Genomic DNA, 12,500 nt, shown 5'->3' on the forward strand with positions numbered 1-12,500 from the left:
TCCGCTGGGCAATACGGACTTTCAGCTCCCTCCAAAGATTTTCTATTGGGTTCAGGTCTGGAGACTGGCTAGGCCACTCCAGGACCTTGAGATGCTTCTTACGGAGCCACTCCTTAGTTGCCCTGGCTGTGTGTTTTCGGGTCGTTGTCATGCTGGAAGACCCAGCCACGACCCATCTTCAATGCTCTTACTGAGGGAAGGAGGTTGTTGGCCAAGATCTCGCGATACGTGCAGTTGTCCTGTCCCCTTTGCAGAAAATTATCCCCAAAGAATGATGTTTCCACCTCCATGCTTCACGGTTGGGATGGTGTTCTTGGGGTTGTACTCATCCTTCTTCCTCCAAACACGGCAAGTGGAGTTTAGACCAAAAAGCTATATTTTTGTCTCATCAGACCACATGACCTTCTCCCATTCCTCCTCTGGATCATCCAGATGGTCATTGGCAAACTTCAGACGGGCCTGGACATGCGATGGCTTGAGCAGGGGGACCTTGCATGCACTGCAGGATTTTAATCCATGACGGCGTAGTGTGTTACTAATGGTTTTCTTTGAGACTGTGGTCCCAGCTCTCTTCAGGTCATTGACCAGGTCCTGCCGTGTAGTTCTGGGCTGATCCCTCACCTTCCTCATGATCATTGATGCCCCACGAGGTGAGATCTTGCATGGAGCCCCAGACCGAGGGTGATTGACCGTCATCTTGAACTTCTTCCATTTTCTAATAATTGCACCAACAGTTGTTGCCTTCTCACCAAGCTGCTTGCCTATTGTCCTGTATCCCATCCCAGCCTTGTGCAGGCCTACAATTTTATCCCTGATGTCCTTACACAGCTCTCTGGTCTTGGCCATTGTGGAGAGGTTGGAGTCTGTTTGATTGGTAGGTGATCAAATACTTATGTCATGCAATAAAATGCAAATTAATTACTTAAAAAATCATACAATGTGATTTTCAGGATTTTTGTTTTAGATTCCGTCTCTCACAGTTGAAGTGTACCTATGATAAAAATTACAGACCTCTACATGCTTTGTAAGTAGGAAAACCTGCAAAATCGGCAGTGTATCAAATACTTGTTCTCCCCACTGTATATATACAGCTGTGGAAAAAATTAAGAGACCACTGCAAATGTTTCTTAAATCAGCATCTCTACATGTTTGACAGCCATTCCATTCCGGTGTCTGTTGAATTCCAACACAGGCACACCTCATTCTACTGAATTAGGTACTGATTAGGTGATCACCTGAACCAAATCTTATTTAACGAGGAAAAGTATAAAAACCACTGCTGTGGTCATCACTATCCTCTTGCAATAGGATCAGCTGGATGGCAAAAACAGTACTAATAGTACCTCAAAAGTAATATTAATTAAATAATAACTATTGACTATGCCAAAAGAGTTGAAAAGGAAAGTGTTGAGTGAGGAAAAGAAGGGTTCAATTCTGGCTTTACTGGCAGAGGGATGCAGTGAGCGTCAGGTTACTTCCATCCTAAAAATGTCAAAGACGGCGGTTCATAAGAACAAGGTCAAGCAGCAGACATTGGGGACAACAAAGCTACAGACCGGCAGAGGGTGAAAACAACTCTCTACTGACCGGGATGACCGTCAACTCATTCGAATGTCACTCAACAACCGTAGGATGACATCAAGTGACCTACAAAAAGAATGCCAAACGGCAGCTGGGGTGAAGTGCACGGCGAGGACGGTTCGAAACAGGCTCCTAGGGGCAGGGCTGAAGTCGTGCAAAGCTACAAAAAATCCCTTCATCAATGAGAAGCAAAGAAGAGCCAGGCTGAGGTTTGCAAAAGACCATAAGGATTGGAGTAAGGTCATCTTCTCTGATGAGTCCAATTTTCAGCTTTGCCCAACACCTGGTCATCTAATGGTTAGACGGAGACCTGGAGAGGCCTACAAGCCACAGTGTCTCGCACCCACTGTGAAATTTGGTGGAGGATCGGTGATGATCTGGGGGTGCTTCAGCAAGGCTGGAATCGGGCAGATTTGTCTTTGTGAAGGACGCATGAATCAAGCCACGTACAAGGCTGTCCTGGAAGAAAACGTGCTTCCTTTTGCTCTGACATTGTTCCCCAACTCTGAGGATTGTTTTTTCCAGCAGGACAATGCGCCATGCCACACAGCCAGGTCAATCAAGGTGTGGATGGAGGACCACCAGATCAAGATCCTGTCATGGCCAGCCCAATCTCCAGACCTGAACCCCATTTAAAACTTTTGAAATGTGATCAAGAGGAAGATGGATGGTCACAAGCCATCAAACAAAGCCGAGCTGCTTGAATTTTTGTGCCAGGAGTGGCATAAAGTCACCCAACATCAATGTGAAAGACTGGTGGAGAGCATGCCAAGACGCATGAAAGCTGTGATTGAAAATCAGGGTTATTCCAACAAATATTGATTTCTGAACTCTTCCTAAATTAAAACATTAGTATTGTGTTGTTTAAAAATGAACATTAATTTATTTTCTTTGCATTATTCGAGGTCTGACAACACTGCATCTTTTTTGTTATTTTGACCAGTTATAATTTTCTGCAAATAAATGCTCTAAATGACAATATTTATGGGGGGAATTTGGGAGAAATGTTGTCAGTAGTTTATAGAATAAAACAAAAATGTTGTTTTACCCAAACTCATACATATAAATAGGAAAACCAGAGAAACTGATAATTTTGCAGTGGTCTCTTAATTTTTTCCACAGATGTATGTATGTATGTATGTATGTATGTATGTATGTATGTATGTATGTATGTATGTATGTATGTATGTATGTATATGTGTATGTATATATATATATATATATATATATATATATACATACACATAATTGTATTTTGCTACAGCGATTTATAAGCCTATCGGATCATCCTGAAGATTCATGACATTATAATAATAAAATCAATCAATCACGCAGTGCCTTCAGAAAGTATTCATACCCCTTGACTTATTCCACATTTTGTTGTTACAGCCTGAATTCAACATTGATTTTTATCACCCATCTACATACAATACCCCCTAACGACAAAGTGAAAACATATTTAGACATTTCAGCAAATGTATTGAAAATGAAACACAGAAATACCCCTTTGTATTCACACCCCTTTGCTATGACACTACAGATTGAGCTCAGGTGTAATCCAATTTACTTTGATCACCTGAGCAATTCAATTGTTTGGACATGATTTAGAAAGAAATACACTTGTCTAATATAAGGTCCCACAGTTGACAGTGCACGTCAGAGGAGAAACTATACCATGAAGTCCAAGAAACTGTCCGTAGGTCTCCAAGATAGACTTGTGATGAGGAAAGGTATAAAACAATTTCTAGAGTGTTGAACGTTTCCTAGAGCACAGTTGTCTCCATCATTGGGAAATGGAACAAATATAAGACTGCTAATTTTTACGCTCCAAAATGGCCACCTAGCTTCCCAAAGCCAAAAGGCCTTTAGCTGCACAGAGTGGGGCTGAGTTGAAATGGACTATTGATCTCTCGGTCACTCAGAGGGCAGCTCGATGTATCTGTCACCACACACAGGGTAGGGTAGGTCCTGTCCAGCACTACTTTACTGTTTCACACAACTCTACTGACTGTTTCTGTTGCACACAACTCTACTGACAATGCTTCACACAACTCTACTGACTGACTGTTTCTCACAACTCTACTGACTGACTGTTTCACACAACTCTACTGACTGACTGTTTCACACAACTCTACTGACTGACTGTTTCACACAACTCTACTGACTGTTTCACAAAACTCTACTGACTGACTGTTTCACACAACTCTACTGACTGACTGTTTCACACAACTCTACTGACAATGCTTCACACAACTCTACTGACTGACTGTTTCTCACAACTCTACTGACTAACTGTTTCTGTTTCACACAACTCTATTGACTGTTTCACACAACTCTACTGACTGACTGTTTCACAAAACTCTACTGACTGACTGTTTCACACAACTCTACTGACTGACTGTTTCTCACAACTCTACTGACTGCTTCACACAACTCTACTGACTGACTGTTTCTCACAACTCTACTGACTGACTGTTTCACACAACTCTACTGACTGACTGTTTCTCACAACTCTACTGACTGCTTCACACAACTCTACTGACTGACTGTTTCTCACAACTCTACTGACTGACTGTTTCACACAACTCTATTGACTGTTTCACACAACTCTACTGACTGACTGCTTCACACAACTCTACTGACTGACTGTTTCTCACAACTCTACTGACTAACTGTTTCTGTTTCACACAACTCTACTGACTGACTGTTTCACACAACTCTATTGACTGTTTCACACAACTCTACTGACTGACTGTTTCACACAACTCTACTGACTGACTGCTTCACACAACTCTACTGACTGCTTCACACAACTCTACTGACTAACTGTTTCTGTTTCACACAACTCTACTGACTGTTTCACACAACTCTACTGACTGACTGTTTCTCACAACTCTACTGACTGACTGTTTCACACAACTCTACTGACTGACTGCTTCACACAACTCTACTGACTGACTGTTTCACACAACTCTACTGACAATGCTTCACACAACTCTACTGACTGACTGTTTCACACAACTCTACTGACAATGCTTCACACAACTCTACTGACTGACTGTTTCACACAACTCTACTGACTGACTGTTTCTCACAACTCTACTGACTGACTGTTTCACACAACTCTATTGACTGTTTCACACAACTCTACTGACTGACTGTTTCACACAACTCTACTGACTGCTTCACACAACTCTACCGACTGCTTCACACAACTCTACTGACTAACTGTTTCTGCTTCACACAACTCTACTGACTGACTGTTTCACACAACTCTACTGACTGACTGTTTCACACAACTCTACTGACTGACTGCTTCACACAGCTCTAATGACTGACTGCTTCACACAGCTCTAATGACTGACTGTTTCACACAACTCTACTGACTGACTGTTTCACACAACTCTACTGACTGACTGTTTCACACAACTCTACTGACTGACTGTTTCACACAACTCTACTGACTGACTGTTTCACACAACTCTACTGACAATGCTTCACACGACTCTACTGACTGACTGTTTCACACAACTCTACTGACTGACAATGCTTCACACGACTCTACTGACTGACTGCTTCACACAACTCTACTGACTGACTGTTTCACACAACTCTACTGACTGACTGTTTCACACAACTCTACTGACTGACTGTTTCACACAACTCTACTGACTGACTGTTTCACACAACTCTACTGACTGACTGTTTCACACAACTCTACTGACTGACTGTTTCACACAACTCTACTGACTGACTGTTTCACACAACTCTACTGACTGACTGTTTCACACAACTCTACTGACCGACTGTTTCACACAACTCTACTGACTGACTGTTTCACACAACTCTACTGACTGCTTCACACAACTCTACTGACTGCTTCACACAACTCTACTGACTAACTGTTTCTGTTTCACACAACTCTACTGACTGACTGCTTCACACAGCTCTAATGACAGATTAACTGTTTCACACAACTTTGACTGTTTCTGTTGCACACAACTCTACTGACAATGCTTCACACAACTCTACTGACTGACTGTTTCTCACAACTCTACTGACTGACTGCTTCACACAACTCTACTGACTGACTGTTTCTCACAACTCTACTGACTGCTTCACACAACTCTACTGACTGACGGTTTCACACAACTCTACTGACAATGCTTCACACAACTCTACTGACTGACTGTTTCACACAACTCTACTGACTGACTGTTTCACACAACTCTACTGACTGCTTCACACAACTCTACTGACTGACTGTTTCACACAACTCTACTGACTGACTGTTTCACACAACTCTACTGACTGACTGTTTCACACAACTCTACTGACTGACTGCTTCACACAACTCTACTGACTGACTGTTTCACACAACTCTACTGACTGACTGTTTCACACAACTCTACTGACTGACTGTTTCACACAACTCTACTGACTGACTGTTTCACACAACTCTACTGACTGACTGCTTCACACAACTCTACTGACTGACTGCTTCACACAACTCTACTGACTGACTGTTTCACACAACTCTACTGACTGACTGTTTCACACAACTCTACTGACTGACTGCTTCACACAACTCTACTGACTGACTGTTTCACACAACTCTACTGACTGACTGTTTCACACAACTCTACTGACTGACTGTTTCACACAACTCTACTGACTGACTGTTTCACACAACTCTACTGACTGACTGCTTCACACAACTCTACTGACTGACTGTTTCACACAACTCTACTGACTGACTGCTTCACACAACTCTACTGACTAACTGTTTCTGTTTCACACAACTCTACTGACTGACTGTTTCTCACAACTCTACTGACTGACTGTTTCTGTTTCACACAACTCTACTGACTGACTGTTTCACACAACTCTACTGACTGACTGTTTCACACAACTCTACTGACTGACTGTTTCACACAACTCTACTGACTGACTGTTTCACACAACTCTACTGACTGACTGTTTCTCACAACTCTACTGACTGACTGTTTCACACAACTCTACTGACTGACTGTTTCACACAACTCTACTGACTGACTGTTTCACACAACTCTACTGACTGACTGTTTCTCACAACTCTACTGACTGACTGTTTCACACAACTCTACTGACTGACTGTTTCTCACAACTCTACTGACTGACTGTTTCACACAACTCTACTGACTGACTGTTTCTCACAACTCTACTGACTAACTGTTTCTGTTTCACACAACTCTACTGACTGACTGTTTCACACAACTCTACTGACTGACTGCTTCACACAACTCTACTGACTGACTGTTTCCCACAACTCTACTGACTGACTGTTTCACACAACTCTACTGACTGACTGTCACACAACTCTACTGACTGACTGTTTCACACAACTCTACTGACTGACTGTTTCACACAACTCTACTGACTGACTGTTTCACACAACTCTACTGACTGACTGTTTCACACAACTCTACTGACTGACTGTTTCACACAACTCTACTGACTGTTTCACACAACTCTACTGACTGACTGTTTCACACAACTCTACTGACTGTTTCACACAACTCTACTGACTGACTGTTTCACACAACTCTACTGACTGCTTCACACAACTCTACTGACTGCTTCACACAACTCTACTGACTAACTGTTTCTGTTTCACACAACTCTACTGACTGACTGTTTCACACAACTCTACTGACTGACTGCTTCACACAACTCTACTGACTGACTGTTTCACACAACTCTACTGACTGACTGTTTCACACAACTCTACTGACTGACTGTTTCACACAGCTCTACTGACTGACTGTTTCACACAACTCTACTGACTGACTGTTTCACACAACTCTACTGACTGACTGTTTCACACAACTCTACTGACTGACTGTTTCACACAACTCTACTGACTGACTGTTTCACACAGCTCTACTGACTGACTGTTTCACACAACTCTACTGACTGACTGTTTCACACAACTCTACTGACTGACTGTTTCACACAACTTTGACTGTTTCTGTTGCACACAACTCTACTGACTGACTGTTTCACACGACTCTACTGACTGACTGTTTCACACAACTCTACTGACTGACTGTTTCACACAACTCTACTGACTGACTGTTTCACACAACTCTACTGACTGCTTCACACAACTCTACTGACTGACTGCTTCACACAACTCTACTGACTGCTTCACACAACTCTACTGACTAACTGTTTCTGGTTCACACAACTCTACTGACTGACTGTTTCACACAACTCTACTGACTGACTGCTTCACACAACTCTACTGACTGACTGTTTCACACAACTCTACTGACTGACTGTTTCACACAACTCTACTGACTGACTGCTTCACACAACTCTACTGACTGACTGTTTCACACAACTCTACTGACTGACTGCTTCACACAACTCTACTGACTGACTGTCACACAACTCTACTGACTGACTGCTTCACACAACTCTACTGACTGACTGTTTCACACAACTCTACTGACTGACTGTTTCACACAACTCTGACTGACTGTTTCACACAACTCTACTGACTGACTGTTTCACACAACTCTACTGACTGACTGCTTCACACAACTCTACTGACTGACTGTTTCACACAACTCTACTGACTGACTGTTTCACACAACTCTACTGACTGACTGTTTCACACAACTCTACTGACTGACTGTTTCACACAACTCTACTGACTGACTGCTTCACACAACTCTACTGACTGACTGTTTCACACAACTCTACTGACTGACTGCTTCACACAGCTCTACTGACTGACAAGTAGCGGCGACAGGTAGCCTAGCAGTTAGAGCGTTGGGCCAGTAACCGAAAGGTCGCTGGTTTTCGAATACCTGAGCCGACAAGGTGAAAAACCTCTCGATGTGCCTTTGAGAAAGACACTTAACCCTAATTTACTCCAGGGGTGACATACTACTATGGCTGACCCTGTAAAACAACACATTTAACTGCACCTATCCGGTGTACCATGAATTAATAATAAACCTTTATTTGCCACCCACGCTTCAGTTATCTTTCCAGAAAGAGAACATCTCATATCACTGTATCCTGTAGTCTGACTGGTGAGAGAGAAAGTTGTTGTATGTTGATTGGCTGAGGATAAGCTGACAGGAATATGAATCTGGAAGCTGATTGGCTGGTGAGATGAAAGGGAGATGTGGTGATTGGGTAACGTTAAAGGAGTTAACAGAGAGATGGTATCTGAGTAGTGATTGGGTAACGTTAAGGGAGTTAACAGAGAGATGGTATCTGAGTAGTGATTGGGTAACGTTAAGGGAGTTAACAGAGAGATGGTATCTGAGTAGTGATTGGGTAACGTTAAGGGAGTTAACAGAGAGATGGTATCTGAGTAGTGATTGGGTAACGTTAAGGGAGTTAACAGAGAGATGGTATCTGAGTAGTGATTGGGTAACGTTAAGGGAGTTAACAGAGAGATGGTATCTGAGTAGTGATTGGGTAACGTTAAGGGAGTTAACAGAGAGATGGTATCTGAGTAGTGATTGGGTAACGTTAAAGTGGAACTGACAGCGTTTTAACTACTTTGCAGATATGAAACAAACAGACAATCATAATATCAGTCAGAAATATCAAATTCCCAGTTTATGCTACAAAACGGTTTTAAAAACAGGTTCTATTTGACTCAAAACTCCATGATGTACGGTAAGACATTGTTGGCAGAATAGATGGATGCAGTTCAATGCATGATTAATATAATTCACCAATACATTTCTTGGTAGTCCAAAAAATATTGCTATCAGGTAGTAAATCACAGCTGGCCTGGTACATTGTTTGCTGCCTCCACCCATTCGGGATGCACTGTTTCAGTTTCAATGACAATATTTTTTATAAAAACGGACAAATGTAACTAAGGCTGGGATTGTCAATACAATCCAACTAGCAACGGCAATGATAAGAAGTCAATCATAATGTGGCTAATATGCTAGTGTATCTATTTATGTAACTATTTATTTAGAAAGCTAAAAACACAGAGCCAAATGTTAGCTAGCTAGCTGCTGGGAGGATGTCATGTCATTGGAGGAGTGGGTGACTGATCAACTTTTTCCCCTCATATCGTTTTTCGGTGGCTACAGCTAGAGATGCAGGTGTCACGCTGGTTCTAATCCCCGAGCCGACTAGGTGAAAAATCTGTCGATGTGCCCTTGAGCAAGGCACTTAACCCTAATTGCTCCTGTAAGTCGCTCTGGATAAGAGCGTCTGCTAAATGACCAATTATTATTATTTATTACTTGGTTAGCTAGCAAGAAATGTGAATCACTTTGCTAGCTAGCTAGCTATGCTGAACTTGAATGACTGTTATCCAGTTAGCATATCTCTTGTGTTCGTAAATTCACTCTGGCTATCTACTCCGATTTCAAAGCGCTCATCGGAGTATGCCAGAGCGCAGAATAACTGATGAATTTACGAACGCGCAACACCCGCCGAATATGACCGTGTCAGTAAACGTCGGCAAAAGAAAGTTCTTAAATTGTTTCCAGCAGCACAGTTTTTTTTACTAACGCTCTAGATAACATGAAAACAGCCAAACCAGCTCTGCTAGGGTGAGTAAAGTTAGCCAGTTAGCTTGGCACCCAAGCGGCGTCTTGTTGTGAGGAACGCTCGGATCAACCCTCCCCCTCGGCCAGAGCATCCAGTGTCTATGGTGCAGCGTGCGCTCTGACACACTGGAGGAAATGTACCAACACACCCTTAGTTGTCAATCAAATGTATTTGGCATTGATCAAATGGGCAGGCAGGCAAGTTCCCATTCAGTTGTCAAAACGTGGGTTGGGACAAGCATGCATTGGCAGGCAAGCTGCAAAAGGGCGAGCAGGCTACTATTCCTCATCGTTTATAAGTGCAATTTTGACGACCAACTAGCTGAAAAGGTTTGAGAGGGTTTATCTAATGTTCCCTCGTTAGATTTTAGCTCATCTCGCTCTGGCTAGCATTAGTTGTTGATCTTGTTGTTGTTGATGTGCATAACTGAGGGACAGAGAGCCTACCTTTTCATGGTTGTTTGATCAATAGGACTGTAAAGTTCCCAAATGTAAGAGGACTCCCGTGGTATTTACATATTTGTAGAAATCCATTAAGGAGTATTTTGTGGCTTTTGGTGAATGCGTTCTAATGCTCTAAAGTCGCGCTGGTGCTACCGCCTGTAAACACACAGTCCAGTTCAAAGTGAATGATAGCAGGCCCGTGTGGAACATGGATTATTTGCATAAAGGTCTACTGAAGCTCTGATTGGCTATGGTGCACCGGTCTACGTAGACTCCGGTCCTGGAAGTTTTTATTAGGTTTATTTACTGCAGTGTCTATTAATTGTCCAAATGCACGGCAGCAATAGCATTTTCACAAATGCCTTATTATACATCATTCCCAAACATTCTAAGAATTTATGACAATGTGAAAATCTAAGTGCTCGCTTGTCAGAAAATATATATACACAATATAAAAGGTGTCATATTCTTCCTGGGGGTGTATTTGAACAGATTTTATGTTGCTAAAACGCTGTAAGTTCCACTTTAAGAGTGTTAACAGAGAGATGGATGGCATGTATTAGGGCTCATGTCTTTTTAATCAGCTCATTTCCCTCCCCTGACTATCAGCTCACACACGGTCAGCGTAATGATGACACCTGCTGGGTGGGCGTAATGATGACACCTGCTGGGTGGGCGTAATGATGACACCTGCTGGGTGGGCGTAATGATGACACCTGCTGGGTGGGCGTAATGATGACACCTGCTGGGTGGGCGTAATGATGACACCTGCTGGGTGGGCGTAATGATGACACCTGCTGGGTGGGCGTAATGATGACACCTGCTGGGTCGGCGTAATGGTGACACCTGCTGGGTCGGCGTAATGGTGACACCTGCTGGGTCGGCGTAATGATGACACCTGCTGGGTGCCGGCCAACAACGTGTTGATTCAACATGTAGGATGTACTAACCACAGCTCCTACAACGTATTGATTCAACATGTAGGATGTACTAACCACAGCTCCTACAACGTATTGATTCAACATGTAGGATGTACTAACCACAGCTCCTACAACGTGTTGATTCAACATGTAGGATGTACTAACCACAGCTCCAACAACGTGTTGATTCAACATGTAGGATGTACTAACCACAGCTCCTACAACGTGTTGATTCAACATGTAGGATGTACTAACCACAGCTCCTACAACGTGTTGATTCAACATGTAGGATGTACTAACCACAGCTCCTACAACGTATTGATTCAACATGTAGGATGTACTAACCACAGCTCCAACAACGTATTGATTCAACATGTAGGATGTACTAACCACAGCTCCTACAACGTATTGATTCAACATGTAGGATGTACTAACCACAGCTCCTACAACGTGTTGATTCAACATGTAGGATGTACTAACCACAGCTCCTACAACGTATTGATTCAACATGTAGGATGTACTAACCACAGCTCCAACAACGTATTGATTCAACATGTAGGATGTACTAACCACAGCTCCAACAACGTGTTGATTCAACATGTAGGATGTACTAACCACAGCTCCTACAACGTGTTGATTCAACATGTAGGATGTACTAACCACAGCTCCTACAACGTATTGATTCAACATGTAGGATGTACTAACCACAGCTCCTACAACGTATTGATTCAACATGTAGGATGTACTAACCACAGCTCCTACAACGTGTTGATTCAACATGTAGGATGTACTAACCACAGCTCCAACAACGTGTTGATTCAACATGTAGGATGTACTAACCACAGCTCCTACAACGTATTGATTCAACATGTAGGATGTACTAACCACAGCTCCTACAACGTATTGATTCAACATGTAGGATGTACTAACCACAGCTCCTACAACGTATTGATTCAACATGTAGGATGTACTAACC

The 12,500-nt window shown here is 42.6% G+C and overlaps 1 protein-coding gene across 1 annotated transcript in view; it reads right to left on the reverse strand.

Annotated features, from left to right (window-relative positions):
- LOC311103288 (ras-related protein Rab-40C-like) overlaps nt 1-12,500 on the reverse strand; it is a 26,534-nt gene that overhangs the window by 5,594 nt on the left and 8,440 nt on the right. Inside the window, exon 3 of the mRNA XM_084144821.1 lies at nt 11,208-11,502. Within this exon, the coding sequence (XP_084000947.1) occupies nt 11,208-11,502 (295 nt within the window). The remainder of the gene's footprint in view (nt 1-11,207; nt 11,503-12,500) is intronic.

The sequence above is a fragment of the Coregonus lavaretus genome (genome assembly GCF_964263955.1).
Source record: "Coregonus lavaretus genome assembly, chromosome: 28".
NCBI classification, from domain to species: domain Eukaryota; kingdom Metazoa; phylum Chordata; class Actinopteri; order Salmoniformes; family Salmonidae; genus Coregonus; species Coregonus lavaretus.